Here is a 21,458-nt window from a genome sequence, read left to right as displayed (position 1 = left end):
TATTTATTAATTAATTAAACTTGCTATACCGCCCTATCCCCGGAGGGCTCAGGGCAGTGAACAACATAAAGTCATACAAAAAACATAAAAATCTTAAAACAGGTACATTCTACAATAGGGCCCGCGAGACCCATATACCACCCTCTTCCAAAAATGAGGAGGGGTCCCAATGATGTTAGGGGACCCTACTAGCAGGGGCATTATCGGCGGCTGGACTCTCCAAAGGCCCGGTGGAATAATTCGGTTTTACAGGCCCTGCGGAACTCTCCAAGGTCCCGCAGGGCCCGAATAGCTGGTGGTAATGTGTTCCACCAGGCCGGTGCCAGGGCTGTGAAGGCCCTGGCCCGTGTGGAGGCCAGCCGCGTCATCAAGGGGCCAGGGATCTCCAGTAGATTCGCCTCTGCTGATCGCAGAGGACGAGCCGGGACTATGGGGTAATGCGGTCCCGAAGGTACGAGGGTCCCGGGCCGCGTAAGGCCTTAAAGGTCAACACCCACACCTTGAACATGATTCGGAATTCGATAGGTAACCAATGCAGGCGGCGCAACACAGGGGAGATGTGTTCACGAAAGGCACCCCCTGTGAGCAACCGGGCCGCCGCATGTTGGACCAATTTCAGTTTCCGGATCAGGCGCAAGGGAAGGCCCGCGTAGAGCGAGTTACAATAGTCCAGTCTGGAGGTGACCGTTGCATGGATCACAGTGGCTAGGTCAGTGTTGGAGAGAAAGGGGGCCAGCCGGCGGGCCTGTCGAAGATGGAAAAACGCAACCCGGGTTATATGGGCCACCTGGGTCTCCATTGAAAGAGACGAATCCAGGTGGACCCCAGGCTGCGAACGGAGGGTCGGTGCCAATATGGCCCCTCCCACACCGGCGGCTGGAAATCCCCAATCTCACCCCCACGACCAAGCCAAAGGATCTCCATCTTCGATGGATTAAGTTTTAACCTGCTCTGTTGTAACCAACCAGCGACCGCCTCCAAACATTGCTGTAGAGCTGCAGGGGCAGCGGCGTACTGATGGCAGATCAGCCCAAAGCTCCGTACCAGCTGAGCAAGTGGTCGCATATAGATGTTAAATAACAGTGGGGACAGCAATGCCCCCTGAGGCACACCGCAATGAAGCGGGCACCTCCGGGAAGCTTTGTCCCCACACCACACTTGCTGACTACGCCCCCGGAGGAACGAGGCAATCCACTGAAGGACAGTGCCCCGAACCCCGGAAGCGGCCAGGCGGTGGGTCAAAAGGTCATGATCGACCATATCAAACGCTGCGGTGAGATCTAACAACACCAGCAGCCCCGATCCGCCTCGGTCTAGCTGCATACGGAGCGTATCTGTGACAGCGAGGAGAACCGTCTCCGTCCCATGCCCAGCACGGAAGCCGGACTGGAAGGGATCGAAGGCCGATGTGTCATCCAGAAAGCCCTGAAGCTGCTCCAACACCACTCTCTCAATTACCTTCCCCAGAAACGAAAGATTCGAGACGGGGCGGTAATTGGCCAGATCTCCAGGATCTAAGGATGGTCTTTTCAAGAGCGGGCGGACCACCGCCTCCTTCAACCCATCTGGAAAGACTCCTTGCTCAAGGGAGTCATTGATGATCTATAATTTAATTACAAAGAGGGACAAAATTTATTGGCAACTTTCTTTTGCATAGGGAGATATTCCATGAGAAGAAGAAAAAGCCGCCCTTGAAGATGCTTGACAAAACATTATGTCTTCTGAAAGTCCCAATCCACCCAAGGGAGAGATAAGCCAAAGCGCCGGCCTACTCAGCCCAATACAGCACCCAATTGTATATCTTTAGCAGAATATCCTCTTTTCGAGGACACCTCTTGGCAGATGAAGACTCTCCTGCACGAAGCTCCCCCCCAAAGTCCATTTACAATTATGTGAGGGTCAAAGTTCCCCACGTTCCCCTTCTGTCCTACAGGTCCTTCAAAATCCATCCCCTCTGGCCAGAGAAACATTTCTCTTTTCCATCCCAGGACACTGACCGACCTTTGTTTAGGTCTTATACCTTTACTATTAGGACAGCCAAACTCTGAGATGGAAGAAACTGCTGCAGTCAGTTACAATTACCAGTCTGGGGGATATGGCTAAATTTGGCCTCAGAGTGCTGAATGCGAGACACGTCTGTGGCTAACCTTCACCCTTGGGGGCACTCTGCATCAGGGCAAATATACCGGGAAGGCTTGTGGGGTTTGCTTTAAGGAAAGGGTCGGTCATTTCCCCCGGGGTAAACTTCCTCACACTTGGCTGTTATGGGCTTTCCAGATCACGATGTGGTAGTTTTTGCTCCTAAAGTTTCGCCCACATCTATGGCTGGCATCTTCAGAGGCATGTCACAGTAAGATGCGTTTGAAACACATCTGATCGTGACATGCCTCTGAAAATGCCAGCCGTAGATGCGGGTGAAACTTTTGGAGCAAAAACTACCAGACCACAGCAACACATCCCAGAGAACCGTACAACAGCTGGTTGATTTTGCCCATGAAAGCCGTCGACAATAACTCACCTTGTGGCGTTGCCTCTTTCCCCATAACTTTTTAACTACAGTTTCAAGGGTGCAACGGAAGAGGACAGAACTTGCCACAGCAACCTCGGTTTGCGCTCTATGCCAGGTGACCCTACCTTGCAGGGTTGGTGTGAGGTGCAAATCCTTTTGCCAAACCCTGAGTGGTTTGAAGCAGAAATGGGATAGGGCTGATTCCCCACTCCTCCATGTGAGTGATGGACTCTTATCTGGTGATCCCCCCCCCCTTACATCCCTGCTGGGTCACAGTTCTCTCCGAACTCTCTCAACCTTCACCTATCTCATAAGGGCTCTATTGTGGGGCGAGGAGTTTGTAAACTCCTTGGAGTCACTTTACAGGAGAGAAAGGTGGGGTATCAAAGCAATCCAAACGTTGCTGCTGCTGCTTCCTCTTCTTGGGATCGTTTTAAGGCTAAGAGACCTCGGGGCAAACCCGCCCCGCATTTTGTCTTCACGAGTCTTCGCTTCAATCCGGATCAGCGCCGTTTACAACCTTTAGATCTCGTTTTCCCGCGTGGGATGGGCTTGGGGGGCGCACCTGTGCCTAAGGAAAGCGAAGCGACGGAGCCGGCTGGCGCGCCTGATCCAGTCCAGATCCTCAGCCCAGACCCAGCCCGCTCCGTCCCCCGGTTCCGCTCTCTCCCCCCCCCCCCCGGGCGCCCCGGTGCGGTGCCCTGGGGCCGGAGGCCGAGCCCTGCCCCGCCGCCCCGCCTCTGCCCGGCCCGGCCCCCCCGCCGGCCTTAAAAGGCGAGGCTCCCCCCACCGGCCGGCAAAGGCAGGCAGGCAGCGGCCGGTGTGCGAGGCGAGGCGAGGCGAGGCGCCGCCCCCGGGGCTCCTCCGTGCCGACCTGCTGCCCGCCTCGCTGCGCCCCAGCCCGGCCGCTCGCCATGCGCGCCGTCGGGGCCGGCCTGAGCCTCCTGCTGGCGGCTTGCCTGGCCTCTCCCCCCCGGGCCGTCTACACCAACCACTGGGCCGTGCGCCTGCAGGGGGGGCCCCGCGAGGCCGAGCGCCTGGCCGCCCGCTACGGCTACCTGAACCTGGGACAGGTGAGTGAGTGAGTGAGTGCCGCAGCCCGCGCGCCCCACCAGGGGCTGGCTTCTCCCACCTTGGGAAAGACTTGGAGTGAGGGTAAGGGTGGGTGAGGAGTTCTCCCACCTTGAAAGACTTTGGGGAGAGGGGGAGGAAAAGACTGGGGGGGGGGAGTTCTACCTTCAAAGACGCCTGTGGGGTTTCTTCTCCCACCTTGGAAAATACTTCGTGTGTGTTTGGGTGGGTGGGGGAGTTCTTCCACCTACCTTGGAAGACTTTGGGGGTTTGGGCTGTCTTCTCCCACCTTGGAAGACTTTAGGAGCGCTCACTTCTCCCACCTTGGAAAAGACTTGGGGGTGAGGGAGGAAAATACTTCTGGGGGTGGGGAGTTCCACCTTAGAAAACGCTTAGCGGGGTTTCTTCTTCCACCTTGGAAAAGTCTTGGGTGGGGGGAGTTCTCCCACCTTAAAAGACTTTATGAGACCTCATTTATCCCTCCTTGGAAAAGACTTGGACAGAAGGCTTTTTTCTGCTACCTTGGAAAAGATTGGGGGGAGGGGTGTGTGTTCTGCCAGCTTGGGTTTTTTTCTCTCATCTTGGAAAATACTTTGGGGGTTTCTTTTTCCCCCTTTTGGAGGGGGAGTTCTCTTATATTGGAAAAGACTTTTGGGCGGAGGGGGTTCTTCTCCCACCTTGCAAGACTTTTTCAGAGGGCTCCCTTCTTCCACCAGGGAAAAAAGGCTGGGGGTGGGGGGAGCTGGCTCCTCCCACCTTGGAAAAGACTTTGGGGGCGGGCTGGATGTAGGGTGTCTGTCTCCTCACTGGAACTGCCCCCCAATAGGAGTCGATTGGCTGCATTTAGGCATCAGTTTGCCTCCCAGCCAAGAAATATATATAAATGGTTCTGACCCACATCAAAGCAAACAGTGGTGGTAGAGATCCGTGTAGACAAAATGCTGGGGGAGGGAGGTAGAGGGAGAGTTGGTCTGCCCGCAGATGACCCCTTTGAAGCGCTATGCCGGTGCCGGGTTCCCTGGCAGCTTTAGTCCGGCTGTGGTCCATTGATTCCAATGGACTTGAGACCAGAGTGGCTTTTTATGGGGTTGCCGAGAGCGCCAGCTGGGCTTGGCTTGGATGCAGTTGTTGAATCCAGTGCTCTGATCCTTGCCCAGCAAGAAAGAATCTAGCAAAAGCAAAGCCCCTTTAAAGAGCAGGTGAGCCTGGGGAGAGTCTGTGGTGCACCTTCCTTGAGGAACGGGGTTGTGGCAGGTTTCTGGATCTGAATTGGTGCCTTGAGTGCAGAACACTGACAGCCAGGAGTCAGCTGCACTCCGAGGGAGAGATTCAAACATGGTTGTGGATGTGATTGCAAATACAAGTATAGAAGAAGAAGAGTTGGATTTATATCCCCCTTTCTCTCCTGTAAGGAGACTCAAAGGGGCTTACAGTCTCCTTTCCCTCCCACCCCCCACGACAAACACCCTGTGAGGTGGGTGGGGCTGAGAGAGCTCCGAAGAACTGTGACTCGCCCAAGGTCACCCAGCTGGCCTGTGTTGGAGTGCACAAGCTAATCTAGGTCACCAGATAAGCCTCCACAGCTCAAGTGGCAGAGTGGGGAATCAAACCCGGTTCTCCAGATTAGAGTGCACCTGTGCCATTCTGGCTCTCGATGTAAATGATCTCCCGCAGTGCTTCACTGCCCTGCAAGGTAGACAAAACATGCCCCCCCACCATGCTGTGCCCTGGAGAGAATCCACCAGAGCCAGATCCTGAGACTCTTTGAGACTTATAAGAGCTTTAGACTCTTTTTAAACAGACTCCTTTAGAAGGGAGTCAGACGCATCCTCACCAAGCTGAGCTCTCCAGCCTGTCAGCGGTTTGCTTTGAAACCGACATACACTGATTCTGTGCGATGCCTCTGTTAAGTTTGCAAATTTTTAAAAAGTCTCTGCCGGACCAGAATGTGAATCCTGAACACTTTTCCCAAAAGAAGATGGTTGCCTGTCTTTCTGAATCTTTATGGGGATGCTACTTATTTTTCACTGCTTATTTCCTCGCCTTTCTCACCAGGGGGCACCCAAAGTGGCCCACACCATTCTGCTCCTGTTTTATTTTCAGGACATCCCTTTAAAGAAGGTTAGCCTATGAGTATGTGACTGACCCAAGGCCTCCCATTTAATCTTCCATGGCAGAACAGGGATTCAAACCTAGGGCTTCCACTCTGACCGCTACAATATGCCAATGTTAGAAGTTTGTATGTCACAGTCTCAGCATTGAAGGTGGTAAAAGAAGGCCAGGAGGACCAGCTAGAATGCTAGATGCAGGCTTTTAATGTGATAAATTGCTTTATCTCTCCGTCAATCTACACCTGTATTGTTTAGCTTGGAAACAGACAGCCCTGCCCACCAGCCTTTTTAATCCCTTTAAAGGGTCTGAAAAGCCTTTTCAAAAACTGGTGACCCCAGGGAATTCCTACATGCCCAATGAATGCCCCGCCTCTAGATTTCTTTGGCTGCCTTGGAGGGGTGTAAACGGTGTATTGGTTAGGAGCAGTGGACTCTAATCTGGAAGAACAACGGGCCAGACACAACCAACATAATCCTTCATAAGGAGAAAGTACCATTCATAAGTTCAAGGCAAATGACATCGTAGTCCTTTTAAAAGGATAAAAGTACCATTCAACAATTGTTTCCTTGTCTTTTCGTTGCTGGCGAATTGGTGTGTCTGGACCGGACTGCCGCTCTCGTTATTCTTCTTCGCCTCTAATCTGGAAGACCAAGTTTGATTCCGCACTCCTCCGCCCGAGCGGCAGACTCTTTGAACCAGATTTGTTTCCCCACTGCTACATTCCTGCTGGGTGACCTTGGGCCAGTCACAGTTCTCTCAGAACTTTCTCAGTCCCACCTACATCACAAGGTGTCTGTTGTGGGCAGAGGAAGGGAAAGGTGATTATAAGCCGCTTTGAGACTCCTTGTGGGGAGACCACCAAGTAGAGGGAAGCAAGGTATAAATACCATCCTTCCTCTGAGTCCATAACTTTCCTGAGCACCCATTACAAAGTTTACAGCTTCTCTTAAATCTTCTGAATTTCCATACCTGCGCAGGTGCCCTGCCATTCCAATTAATATTCAACCTCTCTCCAACTTTTGCTTAATGGTCCGGGCCACAATGGTTGTAGTAGAGATATGAAAGAGGTGGATGGACCTGAAAGGTAATAATTGCTTAGCTAAATCAAGACAGAAAATATCTGAGGCACATTCCGAAGGGAGCCGCCGAGTGGAAATTAATCAATATTTAATATATTCTTTTTGTTTGGCAAAGCCCCTCTTAACGATTGAATACCGTTTATTTAGCTGTTTATATAGTTTGTTCCTGACTGCTGTATGTACATGATGGATTGGTTTTTATTTGGCTGGATGCTGAGGATGGGCAAGTTGGAAGAAAGCCTCTCAGCTCAGTCCTAAACAGAATTACGCAGTGGTGTAGTGGTTAAAGCAGGTGCACTCTAATCTGGAGAACTGGGTTTGATTCCCCGCTCTGCCACTTGAGCTGTGGAGGCTTATCTGGGGAACTAGATTAGCCTGTGCAGTCCAACACATTCTAGCTGGGTGACATTTGGCTAGTCACAGTTCTTCAGAGCTCTCTCAGACCTACCTACCTCATAGGGTGTTTGTGGGGCGGGGGTGGGGGGAAGGAAAGGAGATTGTAAGCCCCCTTGAGTCTCCTTCCAGGAGAGAATTGGGGGGGGGGTATAAATCCAAACTCTTCTTCTTCAGTGGATTTCAAAGAAGAAGAGTTTGGATTTATGCTCCACTTCTCAGTCCTGTAAGGAGACTCAAGGAGGCTTACAAACTCCGTTCCCCACAACAGATTTCTTGTGAGGTAGGGCGAGCTGAGAGAGTTCCTGAGAAAATTGTGACTAGCCCAAGGTCCCCCCAGTAGGCTCCATGTGTAGGAATGAGGAAACAAATCCTGTTCACTAGATAAGAGCCTGCTCTTCATATAGAGGAGCAGGGAATCAATCCTGATTAGAGTCCACCGCTGTTAAGCACTACACTACACTGATTATCCTCACAAAGAGAGTAAGCCATTATGGTGCAGAGGTTAAGCGTAGCGGATACTAATCTGGAAAGTGGGGTTCAATTCCCTGCTCCTCCACGTGAAGCTTGCTGGGTGACCTTGAGCTAGTCACTGTTCTCTCAAAACTCCCTCAGCCCATGCAGGCAGTGGCAAACCACCTCTGAATATCTCTTGCCTTGATAACCCTATGCATAGGATTCAAACTTGCTGCCCTCCAGATGTTATGGACTACAATTCCCGTCATCCCCTGCCAGCATCATGATGGGAACTGTAGTCCATAACATCTGGAGGGCAGGAAGTTTGACACCTGTGTCCTATGGAGTCACCATAAGACATCTGTCACTTGACAGCGCTTTCTACCACCAATACAACTGTGCTTTGATTTGCAGAGTTAAAGTGTCACAGTTTTGGACGAAGGCCTGGATCTCTAATCTAGGAGTTCACTCTGCCAAAACCTTTGGCAATTGTTTGCTTTTAGCATCTTCACCGATTTGGATAATGATTGCTTTGGGAATTAATTGAAAGTTAGCTCAGAGGACTATTTTGTGTGGGTGGCAGATGATATAGGACCAAGGTATTGTTGAAGGCTTTCATGGCTGGAATCACTAGTGTGTTGTGGGTTTTCTGGGTTGTATGGCCAAGTTCCAGTAGCATTTTCTCCTGATGTTTCGCCTGCATCTGTGGCTGGCTTGATGCCAGCCACAGATGCAGGTGAAACATTAGGAGAAAATGCTACTGGAACATGGCCATACAACCCAGAAAACCCACAACAAACTAGGACCTAGTAGTTTCATGGGAAGAACAGGACTAGCAGAGAGCGTCCGATCGTGTTTCCTAAGTGATTGGTGGATATCAAAGAAGGGGACAGAATATTGGCTCAGACTACAGGGGAAGGGCTGACGTGTAGCTGATGGGAGGACATTAACAAAGGAAGGACCATGATCAGCAACTGTGTATTCCGGAAAGCCGCTTTGAACAGTTTGGTGAAAAGATGGGTCCAGATTTCAGTGCTCCCAACTATCCCTGGATCAAATTTCAGACACTAGGCAGAGGTGTTCCTGAATGGGAGACCTCCAGGGGATAACCAGAAATACGACATATTGGCCAACTGCCCCTGAGTATCTCTTGCCTTGAAAACCCCATCAGGAGTCGCCATAAGTCAGCTGTAACTTGATTGCATTTTTCACCTCCATCGATTATCTCGCCTGTAGATCCTCTGCCTGTAGATCCTGTTTCCACCGTACCTGCTTCCCTCAGCTGTATATTTGTGTGTGATGGTGGTTGCTCTGGGTGGGTCAGCATTGGAGGTTGCTTGATGCTACCCTCCCCCCCCCCTCCCGTGACAGCAGACCAGATGGGTTCGCAAGGAGCCAGGACATTTGGGAGTATTGGCCAGCTTACCCTTTTTGCAGAAGGAGCAAAAAATTCTGCCAGTGGCTAACAGCAGTGGCCTACCTGCCAAAAATGGCACCCAGGTACTGAAATTGCGTGTGAGCTCTGCAGGTGAGCTCCCAAAGGCACCTGGTGGGCCACTGCGAGTAGCAGAGTGCTGGACTAGATGGGTTCTGGTCTGATCCATCAGGCTCTTTCTTATGTTCTTATGCGTCCCCCCAAAAATTGTGCCCTCTCCCAAAACTGTGCCTCCCCCCGGGGAGGGACAAGTAAAGGGTGCCCTCAACCTCTTGCCTCTCTCTCAGGTGGGCAGGCAGCTGGCAAGCAGCAGGTGATAGGTGGACAGAGATAAGTGGGTGGGGGTACAGGGGGAGGGGCAGTCAAATGCGCCCCCATGTGGTCCTTGCAAGTGTCACCTAAGGTGTCATCCCCTCCATCCCCCCCAGGTACGCCACTGGCTAATAGAAGTTGTCACAGTTGAATGTGTCTGGCCAACATGCACTTGGTGAGCTCAGGCTGGGTAAAGCCTTCAGTAACTCTAATTACAGAGGGGGTGTCCTGTTGGCATGGAGGACCAGAATGGGATCAGGAACCAGGCTTGCAGGGCAAAATCTGATCCTGGGGCAGGCTTTAAAGATCATAGCGTGGCACCCTGATAGTGGCCAGTGGAGGAAATGGAATTCGCCACTCGTTAGCGGAGGCTAGGGACATAGCCTGATCTTGTCACATCTTGGGTCAGTATTTGGAGGAAAGAGCACCAAGGATGACTGCAGAAGAAGGCAAAGCCGACCACCTGTGCTTCTCACTTGCCTTGAAAGCCTCTTGCTGGGGTCCTCATAAACCAGTGGTGGCGAACCTATGGCACGGGTGCCAGAGGTGGCACTCAGAGCCCTCTCTGCGGGCATGCACACACAGTTCGTCATGTGATAATAGTGTAATTATTTCAGGGAGATTATTAGCATTAAACTTAAGACCTAGTTTTGGGGAAGCAATGTAGGTAACCCTGTTAAGCGCTATTAAACCCTACTGATTTTCATGGGAAGAACGAAAGCATGATCCTTTACCTGAGAGTAAGCTCGGTTGCTGGCAATGGGGCTTGCTTCTGAGTAAACCCTCCTAGGGTCGTGATACACCCGTTCGAAGTGTTGCACAGTTGCTTCAAAGCAAAGCCACCGACTACCACCAAACTTACTCCTCAGTAACGTGCGCCTTGGAGCCAACCATTTTTTTCTATACTAAAACCTCAGAATTCTGGTTAAATTGCCATGTTGGCACTTTGTGATAAATAAGTGGGTTTTGGGTTGCAGTTTGGGCACTTGGTCTCAAAAAGGTTCGCCATCACTGCCATAAACCATGAATGGGAGACCACCAAGGAAGACTCTGCAGGGAAAGGCAATGACCAAACACCTCTGCTTCTCACTTGCCTTGAAATCCCCTTGTTGAGGGCTCTGGCTTGATGGCACTTTACACACAAAGAGAGCAGAGTCTAGTTTGACTGTCTTTGTGGATCTTTGTTGCTCTCAGGATTTTCTAAATCTTCTCCTTGTATACTTTTCAGTTGCAAAGTTTTGTGTGTGGGTTGGCCTGTCTTTCTTTGCTGCCTCCATGTTGTTTCTTGGTCCGCTGATCATCTGCCCAGAAGGCAAAGCAGTTTGTCTTGCTGTTAAAAGAATCTGCTATCAATTCAGACTTTATTTGTTTTGAATTTCCTACCTTCTTTCCCCCAATAATTGAACTGGGTGAGTAATGTCAGGTTACTGATGCTACAAACCAAAGAATGGCAAATTGGGCATTTCTGTTACAGCTGCTGATTAGAGTTGTTTTGTTTTTTCAAAAGCAATGATGCATTGAAGAAGAGAAAAGTTTGGATTTATACCCCATCTTTCTCCTGAAAGGACGATCAAGGTGGCTTACAAGCTCCTTTCCCTTCCTCTCCCCTCAACAGACACCTTGTGGGGTAGGTGGGGCTGAGAGAGTCCCGAAGAATTGCGACTAGCCCATGGTCACCCAGCAGGAATATAGGAGTGTGGAAACACTTCTGGTTCACCAGATAATCCTCTATCACTCAGGTGGAGGAGCGGGGAATCAAACCTGATTCTCCAGATTAAAATCTGCCTTCTCTTAACCACAACACCACGAATCCAGATTTATGATTGTGCCATTAAAGTCATCCAGTTGTCAAGCATGGAGTTGCTTGCAACTTATCCCCTCTTTGCAATGGTGCAGTTAGATGCATCCTCCATGTAATTAACATTGTACAGAAAACAGGCAATGCAAAGTAACCAATCTTTAGTGATCATGAGAACCAATAGCAAGATTCACGGACAGGCAGACCCCAAAGACACAGAGGCATCTCAGTAGTAAGTTTCAACCCAAAAATCTCAAACCTCCCCCTTTTAATTATGTGTGTTTCAATAACTGGAAGTGGCAGATTGGTGGGGTTTAGCAGCAGCAAGACAAACCACGAGAGAAAGCAATCTACTCATAAAAATAAATGTGACTGTTTTTGTTTGAATCCATCCGAAAAACTCAGCAAATGATCAGCATCTTGATCATGACCAGGATCCAAGCCAATCAGTGACAGGACATAGCTTCTTGTAGTGACTGAAAAATATAAGGCCATTATTTCAGAGGGGGAGCACCAGCAAACCCCTTTGCTTCACTCTTACCTAGAACCCCCCATGTAGTCTAACTTTCTGGAGTCACCATCAGGGACGTAGGTATAGATTTTTTATGGGGGGGTTTTGGGGGCCACACCCCCATCCACCCCTAGGGCATGGCCACGCCTCCCCAAACCCCGCCCCTGGCCTAGCGCTTATAAAAGCAGATCTCCGAGGTCGGGGATGGCAAACTCCCCTGCCCTGCCCCTCCCCTCTGGGCAAAGGCATAGAGGGAAAATGGAGCCTGCTGCAAAATCTGCGTTTTGTGCCCCCCTTCCCCCCGGGGCCAGCCGCTTTGATGCTGGAATCCACCCCCAAACAGCATCACTTTCAATGGTGTTTAAACTAGAGAGCCCAAATTCTCCTTTTAAATCCACCTTAAAGGGAGAATCTGGGGTCCCTAGTTAAACAACACTGAAAGTGATGCTGTTTTGGGGTGGATTATCCCCCACCCTGAAATAGCATCACTTTCAATGTGGCGTAGTGGTTAAGAGCAGGTGCATTCTAATCTGGAGGAACCGGGTTTGATTCCCTGCTCTGCTACTTGAGCTGTGGAGGCTTATCTGGGGAATTCAGATTAGCCCAGGGGTAGGAACACAAGGCTCTCCAGATGTTCAGGAACTACAATTCCCATCAGCCCCTACCAGCATGGCCAACCATGCTGGTAGGGGCTGATAAGCCGGTTCCCCCTGAACCTGTGAACTCCCACACCTGCGCCAGCTGGGTGACCTTGGGCTAGTCACGCTTTGTTGAGAGCTCTCTCAGCCCCACCCACCTGACAGGGTGTTTGTTTGTGTGAGGAAGCAAGGGCAAGGGAAGATTGTAAGCCCGGAGTCTCTTACAGGAGAGAAGGGGGGGGATATAAATCCAAACTCTTCTTCTTCTTCTAAACTGAGGACCTCAGATTCTCCTTTAAATCCATGCGAAGGGGTGGATTTAAAGGAGAATCTGGGGAAATTTGGGGGGTGCCTGCTGTCAGGGGTGCAATTGTTAGAAGCACAGAAACTTTCAGAGTGTCTTTAGGAGTCTCTCCTAATGATACCACCCAGGTTTAGTGAAGTTTGGTTCAGGGGGTCCAAAGTTATAGACCCTCAAAGGTGTAGCCTTCATCTTCTATTAGCTCCCATTGAAAACAATGGAGGATGGGGCACTACATTTGGGAGTCCATAAATTTGGACCCCCCTGGTTTCTCGCTCCTGGCTTGGGATAGTATCATCAGGAGAGTCCCCCAAACAATCCTTGAAAGTTTGGTGTTGCTAGCTTAAACAATGTGCCCCCTGTAGGCCAAAAACCGAAAAAGCACTAAAATGTTTTAAAGAAGAAGAGCAAACGGAGACTTAGGACATGAATGGGGGGGTTCAAACCCGAGAAACCCCCCCCTTACCTACGTCCATGGTCACCATGAATTGGTTATGACTTGATGGCATACTGTAATTTATTGCCCTGATCTAGATTGTTGAGGTTAGCCCAATCTCAGAGTCTGGGCAAGGTTGGCCTTGGTTAGTACTTGGATGGGAGACCACCAAAGAAGTCCAGGACTTCTATGCAGAGGCCGGCAATGGCAAACAACCTCTGAATGTCTCTTGCCTTGAAAACCCTACAGGTTACTAACTGCATTGAACACCCAGTGACTGAACGGCCTAACCCATTTGCATTTCCCTGAGAAAATATAAAATTCAGCATTTTGTAACAAATGTCTGGAGAGGACATTTGAACTTGGAGCTGGGTTGCACGGGTCATCTGTGGACCATCAAGTCAGAAGGACCATTATCACAACATTGTTGCTTGCTTAACAGTTTGTGCTGTATGATTTGTAACTGAATATAAGAAGCAGGGGTGTAACGAGGCAGCCCTGGGCAAACTGTAGCCCTGGGCAAAACCTGAGTTGGATGGGCCCCCACCATGGGTGGCCACTCCACCACAACCAAATTTTTTTGCACCAGGACATTGGTGCCTGCAGGGGGTGCATTTTTAGACATATCAGCACCAAAATTTCAGCATATCATCAGGTGACTGTCCTTATGCTACTCCCCCAGTTTGGTGAGGTTTGTGTAAAGGTTTCAGTGGTGTTGATGAGAAGGGCAGCCGCCTAACCTTGAGTACATTCCACAGCCCGGGCGATGGGCCAGTTTCGTACGTGAGGAGACTTTATCTCTCTTAGCGAGATGAGGTCTCGTTCCCATGAGAGAAACCCGGGGAGGGATGGGGATGGACATAAGTTATAACCTGTGTAGCTTCTGGCGGAAGTGTCATTCCTGCCACTGTATTGCGAGCTTTCTAAGATGTCTGAATAGCGGTCTTTCACCCAAAGGCGCTTTTATTTCTGCTTCTATGATTACTTACATTGTGGCAGGAATCTTAATTCATCTATATCCTAGTGCAGTGGACCTCTGGTGTCACCGGCATGGAGAGGTTGGATGTTTAGGGAGTCGCGGTAGCCCCAAAGGGCTCCGACCTTTCCTTCTGGATCTGGAGGAACCGGCGGGAGAAGCGGAGATGCGCTGGTGACTCTTTCCATTCACCATTATCAGCCACGAGTCTTCCGCTTTACTCTGTTGGAGCGAGGGGCGTGACGGCGACCATGGAAGGACTTACATGAGTGGATTTAGGCTACAATCTATGGATCCGGGCACCTGTGGACCCGGATCTCTACCGTTTTAGGTATGGATTACAAACCTCCAGATGCAACCTTACTGTCATGGAGGAGGCGGGCCTGACGCTTTCAAATGCGGCAACCCGAGTCCATTGAGCGATTCCTGGACTCGTATTTTGGTGATGTCCCAAAGAACCACGGTAATGGCACAGCACTGGGGCCCGATCCGAAGGACACTGGGACTAAACCTGGGATTGGGAGAAATTATCCGTGCCGTCTTCCGATCGGACCCCCCCTGATCCGGGTCAGCTGCGCAAGGTGCCCGGGGAGCCGGTGGCTCTGATTGTCTCGATTAATGCCGGCTTCCCGAGTGATGAAAGTCGAAGCCTACCTCCCAGCGGATCTGTTCCTCTCCCATCGAAGAGAACTGGGATGAGGAAGTGCTGGGCCACGACTAAGAGATGCCAAAACATGGACCCGTGAGCGCGCCAGCTATGGGGAGGCGGGCACAGCTGCAGCAAAGCGAAAACAGAGGACCGGGAACAGCAGCATAAAGAAGTCCAACTTCGAGCTGGACCCGTGCAAAGATGCGCTCAAACGACAATATCGCCAGAATCATCAGTTCATGATAAGGTCCTGGAGCGGCTCAAACTGGATTTACAGCGACGAAAGCGTTCAGACGCTAGCGCGCAAGTGAAGCTTACTGCAGCTATTAAGCGAGGCGAACTGGCTAAGTGGAGCGAGAAAAAAAGCAGCTCTGCATCGCCAGGATGCGATGACCGCGCCAAGGAGCTGGCTGCGGAGGGAACTGAGGAAGCAGCAGACCAGGAAGCCCCAAGTTGGAGTCTCGCTGTCGCACAGTACTGCGGTAGCCAGGCGGCTGTTAGACCTACCTTCAAGGACCAGCTCCACGGAGCGCCAGCTGACCGGCGTGTCGCCACCGATCCGGCCCACGTTAACCGCTGCCCGTAACCTGCTCAACCTGCGCATCCGCGCCCCTGCAGTAAGAGCCGTGGAAGAGGGTTACTACAGGCTGATACCTGCCCGTTTTGATGGGACGGCAAACTCCCCTACTTCATCTTACAACTTCGATGCCCACTTGGAGGATATGATGATTTATACCCGGTCTGGCCTTGAAAAAATCACGGGGACATCGGCTCCAGTCCTGGATGGGGCAGCAGCCGACTGGTTTGTGACTCTTTGGATTTGCAAGATGAAGACTCTGCATCACGGTGCCCGCGTTCACCGAAGCCTTAGGCTGGCGCTTCAAGATCGGTAGCGAAGTGAGCTATCCGCACCATCAAAACTATCAGCAGGGCAGCAGCTCGTGCTGCAGGAATTGCCCATTAATTTAGATATAGCGGCTGCTTGACTCCCTCCTGGAGTGGCCTGAGCATGAAATCGCGAATACTTCGGATACTGTTGGCGGCAGAGCTGCGTGAAAGCGGTGTTTTAATTGGTCCCTCGCACTATGCTGATTGGATCAGTTGGGATCCCCAGGAAGTGGCGTCTAAGCGGAATAAGCTCGTGCGGAGGCATGCGCTAAAACCTGCCGCAAAGCCCGCAAAGCCAAGCCCAGCAGCCCCTACGAGACCACCTCTGGCCGTCGCCGACTGGGATTGGCCATCTTTGCGGAGGACCAGGTCATCTAGCGTAACTGTCGAAGAAACAAAGACCAACAGCTCAGCCGCAGCGCACCCTTCTGCCAACCACCACGCCGTCGGGGCCTTGACGAATCATCTAAAAGCGGTCATAATGAAGGCGACCCAGGAAGCAGCTGTTTGCCTTTCTTCAACCCCATGGACATGGGTCGACTCCTGGCAGCGGTGAAATTGAAGGCAGCTCCCCGTACTGTCAAAGCGTTTCTGGCCAACCCGCTAAGCATACTGCATTATAGCCTGCGGCCCTTGTGGTTAGCTGCTCCCATTGCTTAATCTCGGCCCCAGGTGGCAGAAGGGCTAGGTCTGGACCAAATTCCCTGGCTAAGCCCATACCATTCACCCAAATGGGCTGGCAGCCCTCACCGGGGAGCAGGGCCGGCCAGTTCAAACAACGGTTCTCCTCAGGTTCGCCCGACCATTGGGAGAAAATTAGTTTATTTTAGCGCCAGTGCCCAAACCTCCATAGTTCTGGGCATGCCATGGTTATTGATACATGAACCAAAGTTCATTTTGGAAGAAGCGGATCTAGAATTCACTGACCCTCCCTGCGGTGAACACAGGGAGAAACCCAACTCCTTCTGACACACACCCTCCTGGCTTCATCAGCGATTGCTCGATTCAATGGCATCCACCCGGTACCAAAGATCTAGCCAGAGTTTTCAGGGCAAGAATGTGATCAGTTAGCCACCCATAGAACACTGACTGCAAAATGTCGTTATACAGCCAGGGGGCACAACTGCTGCCCAAAGGTAGAATCTACATTATGGTCCCAATGAGGAGAAGGAGCCGTGCCTTCTTGGACAAGAACCTCGCTCGCCCGGGTTCATCGTGAACTACCAAGTACACATGCTCCCCGTTTTGTTTTGTAAAAGAAGATGGGTCTCTGACTTTACTGGTTATCAAGGTCTGTCACAGTCTCTCTGTCAATAAATACCCTTTGCCTTTGATCAAGGACCTTTTAGATGCATTGGGCAAGAGCATCTTTACTAAGTGGAGCCTGAAGCTTACTACGGGGTCAGAATTGCTGAAGGCTATGAACGACTCGTTTAACACAAAGTTTGGACGGATTTGAATACTTAATAATGCCATTGGTTAGAAGTGGGGCCCCGGGCTTTATGGCCCTTATCAGCGAAGTTCTCCATGATTTATTATTACCAAAGGGAGTTGTGGTATACTTAGATGGCGTTTTAATTTATTCTAAACCATGGAAGAGCATGAAGCATTAGTTGGAAGTATTAAAGCAGCTTGCTTTCGACAACTCTCTCTTTGCAAAACTCTCAAATGCTGTTTCCACCAGACCTCCATTGACTATTTGGGTTACGGGATCTCGCCGAGGGCTTAAAATGAATCCTACTTTAAAATTAGCGGTCCTCAATGGCCTGCCCCACCAACTTGGAAACAATCTTTTCACAGGGTTTTGCTAATTTCTGCTCGTGACTTCATACCCAATTCGCTGAACTGACTCTCCCTCTGCTGGAGCCTCTTACACTAAGGGTTAAAAGATCCACTATCCGCCAAGCCGGGGCCCCCCTTTCCTGGTCTGAAGAATGTCAAACAGCCTTTCAGCTCTTAAAGTCTGCTTTTACCACCCGAACCCATCCTGAAGCACCCTGACCCAGATCTCCCATTTGTGGTTCGTGGATGCCTCGGACAAAGCGGCAGGGCAGCCCTGTTGCAGAAATAAAGATGGTAGAGCTGGTTCGATGTGCTTATTATCAAAAGTATTCTCGGTGCTGAACTCAGCAGCTGGACTGTGGGAGATAAAGACTACTGACCATCAAAGTGGCACTCACTTGGCCACTGGCTGGAGGGGCTAAACACCCTTCCAGGGTTTGAGTGGGATCACAAGCCTGGCGCTCTTTCCCACCCCCACTCTTCAAGATGTCCATAAAACAACTCCGTTGGGCGATTTCTTTTCTCGTTCTCTTTCACAGTCCACATTTTTCCCGGAAAACCAATAAACGCTAGCTGGCCAGCTCGCCTACCGGGGAGGGGTGGGGCGCCTTACGAGACATTCCGCGCACTGTTCTCTCCCCTCAGTTGGGGCTGGCTTTTGTCACCCACGTTCTCAGGCGTCCACTCCTCCTTCACCACCCATTCCCAGTCTCGTCTCTCGCTTTCCTGCGGGGAACTTCGAGGGGCCGAGGAATGCCTGACCTCCAGCGGAGGAAGGTGATTCAGTGCGTTTGGAGAATGGGGTTTGGCGGAGGTGTTAGTCGTACCTCCCCTCGCAAACAGGTTCTTGAAGCCTGCCGCGATGCCCTTCGGCTGGACATTTTGGCTTTCTGAAAACTCTGCATTTAGCCCGCGTCAATTCCTGGTGGCGCAATGTAAAGACATTGGCGATATATTAAAGGTTGCTTTCTGTACGAAGCCAAAAAGCATTCGGAGAAAGCCATGGGCTGTTGAAACCTCTCGGTGGCCTCCCTTTTGGGAATTAATGCGGACGCATTTTGCGGGTGCGGGCAGCTGGCGGTCAGCGGGCGTGGTGGACTTATTTTCTAAACAAAGCCCATTTTATTCCGTGTGCTTCATCCCTCCGCTCTAAGTTAAGCAGCGGCTGTTCATTCAACATGTTTACGATCTACCTCAGCCCCCACGTTAAAGATTTGGTCTCAGGCCCATGACCCCAATTGTTCGAGTTCACCGGAAGGCTTTTAGGGTTGTTAGGGGCGCCCGGTCGCCGCTCTTCCCTACGTTCAAAGTGGCCGGTGAGTGGGAAGAGCGAATAGAACCTAGAAACAGTATTCGTTATTACACCAACTACCAAGACAATTAGCGGAGTGCGAGCTCATTCGTTTGCCTTCTCTTTAATCGCGGTTTAAGCGACGAAAACCCCACGCTGAAATTGTCACAGTGCATCCTTCCGCCATTACCGCAGCTACCAGCGACAGCTTTGGATCCTCAGAGTTTCAACAATGGACAAATCCCTAGCCGGGGTGATGATTGAACCATGCCACAACGGGCTAAGGACTCCAGCTGGCGGTAAGCACCTTCAGTTTCCCTCGTGTGGGCGCGGGTGTGTTGTCACCACTAAAAGAAATCTCCAGGCGTGCATAAATTTTTCCAAACTAGGCAAAGATTAGGTAAGGACCTTTTCAGATTACTAAAGTGATTAATGATGTCACTGCCCGACTGGATTTGCCTAGCTCTTAATTAACATTCATGCACCCATTCAGTTTACTCAAGGAAACCGGCTTCGATGCTTGGCGACCGGGGAGGGCCCCGCGACTATTATTGATGGCCACAAACTTTCTGATGGCCACCATCCTGGACTCACCAACTTTAATGCATGGCAACGCAATATTTAGTCTCTTGAGACGGAATATTTATAGGGTATAATCAATGGGTTATTCGAAAATATTGGCGCCCCGCCGCATTTTCTGCTTTCCACCGGCGCCTTTCGCATAAACCTGGGGGGTAAGGAGTATAGCCTTCTTTAAAGGCGAGTAATAAAGAGTTTCAGTAGTGTTGATGAAGGCAGCCGCCCTGAGCAAATTACATTCCACAGCCCGGGCGATGGGCCAGTTTCATCGGCGGAGACTTTATCTCTGCGCGGGAGATGAGGTCTCCGTTCCCATGGGAAGCCGGGAGGGGGATGGGATGGATAGAGTTATAACCTGTGCTTCTGGCGGGAAGTGTCATTCCTGCCACTGCGTGTACTTGAGCTTTCTAAGATGTCTGAATAAACGGTCTTTTTCACCAAAGAGCCTTTTATTTCTGCTTCTATGGAATTCCTTACAGTTTGGTTCAAGGAGTCCAAAGTTATGGACTCCCTAAGGGGGTGCCCCATCCCCCATTGTTTCCAATGGGAGCTAATAGGAGATGGGGGCTACAGTTTTGAGGGGCTACCATAACTTTGGCCCCCCTGAACCAAACTTCACCAGATCTGGGGGGTATCATAAGGACAGTCTCCTGATAATACACTGAAATTTTGGTGCCGCTATCCTAAAAACTGCACCCCCTGCTGGCCAAAAATGGAAAACCACTAAAAATACCCAAAAACGAACCCAGCATTTTGATGCCCCCCACAAGGTGATGCCCTGGGCAGCTGCCCACCTTGCCCAATGGACATTACGCCAGTGATAAGAAGTGAAAGTAAGCAATCTTTTGAGGAGCTAAATTGACATCAGTGGGCTTTGCTTCATGTGGGTGCTGTTTTTCACTCGGCGAGACTGGGCACGCTCTCTTTGAGGTTACTTTCAGACCTTCTCTTTTGTGCTTGGTTCTGTTTCAAAAAAAGATACTGTAGTGGCTGGGGCAAGATGCAAAAGAGGGAAAGAAGAGGAGTTTGGATTTATATCCCCCTTTCTCTCCTGTAAGGAGACTCAAGGTGGCTTACAAATTCCTTTTAATGACTTGGTGGTTAAGAGCAGGTGCACTCTAATCTGGACAACCGGGTTTGATTCCCCACTCTGCCACTTGAGCTGTGGAGGTTTATCTGGGGAATCAAATTAGCTTGGGCACTCCAACACGTGCCAGCTGGGTGACCTTGTGCTAGTCACAGCTCTTCGGAGCTCTCTCAGCCCCACCCACCTTACAGGGTGTTTGATGTGGGGGCGGCGGGGGGAGTGAAAGAAGCTTGTAAGCCCCTTTGAGTCTCCTTACAGGAGAGAAAGGGGGAGGGTATACATCCAAACTCCTCCTCCTCCACCTCGTTGTTCTTCTTCTCCCCACAACAGAAAGGATGTCCATTGCCATGTTGAATTGTTGTTAGGAAGAGACTGTATTGTTTGGATGGAAGAAAGAAAATTGGGGGGGGGGGGGGTGCAACGGGGTATTATGAAATGTATCCAAAATATAAGAACTGGGACCCCCCCCCCCCGAAATAAATAAGCGGTAGGTTGTTTCAGCTTTAGCTATTTAAATGATTACAAACATAAGGATTTGTGTACTGTTGACGTATCGCAGTGAAACTCAAAACGTTTTCCAAGGCTTACAAAGCTGACTGAGAGTTTCCTGTATGCTGCAGGATTCATTTACAGCTTTCATATCACTGTAAGCATTTAAAATTTTCCCCAGGTTTGGAAAGCTGGTAAAGGTTCTCTTCAACATGCTGTTTTTTATTACCTAGCAGAGCTGTTCCCACATAAGAAAATGTGTCTGGGCTCTGATGAAGTCTGTGTTTGTTAATGTATAAACAACACACTTTTTTGATAGCTTAAATGGCTGCTTTAGTAAAGGAAATGTGCATCACTAGTGGATTTGGGGCATCGGCATGGATGGCCCAGGCTAGCTTGGTCTCAGCACATCTTGGAAGCCAACTGAATTGGTTGGCTCTGGTTAGTGCTTGGATCGGAGACCACTAAGGAAGGCCAAGGTTTCTGCTCAGAGGCAGGCAACACGCATTTCCACAGATGCAGAATAATGCACTTTCAATCCACTTTCAGAGCACTTTGCAGCTGGATTTTACTGTGCAAAATGGCCAAATCCACTTGCAAACAATTGTGAAAGTGCATTGAAAGAGGATTGAAATTGCATTATTCTGCAGGTGCGAAAGTGCCCAG

The 21,458-nt window shown here is 50.5% G+C and overlaps 1 protein-coding gene across 3 annotated transcripts in view; it reads left to right on the top strand.

The window, feature by feature from the left end:
* The first annotated feature begins 3,322 nt into the window (after positions 1-3,322).
* PCSK6 (proprotein convertase subtilisin/kexin type 6) overlaps positions 3,323-21,458 on the top strand; it is a 110,259-nt gene continuing 92,123 nt past the window's right edge. For all 3 annotated transcript variants that reach the window (XM_048481958.1, XM_048481957.1, XM_048481959.1), the window contains exon 1: positions 3,323-3,582. In XM_048481958.1, coding sequence (XP_048337915.1) covers positions 3,424-3,582 — 159 coding nt within the window. In that variant the 5' untranslated portion in view covers positions 3,323-3,423. The remainder of the gene's footprint in view (positions 3,583-21,458) is intronic.

This window comes from Sphaerodactylus townsendi, linkage group LG17, assembly GCF_021028975.2.
Source record: "Sphaerodactylus townsendi isolate TG3544 linkage group LG17, MPM_Stown_v2.3, whole genome shotgun sequence".
Lineage (NCBI taxonomy): Eukaryota > Metazoa > Chordata > Lepidosauria > Squamata > Sphaerodactylidae > Sphaerodactylus > Sphaerodactylus townsendi.
The sequence above is the reverse complement of the archived record's forward strand: the minus strand, read 5'-3'. Positions and strand labels throughout refer to the sequence as shown.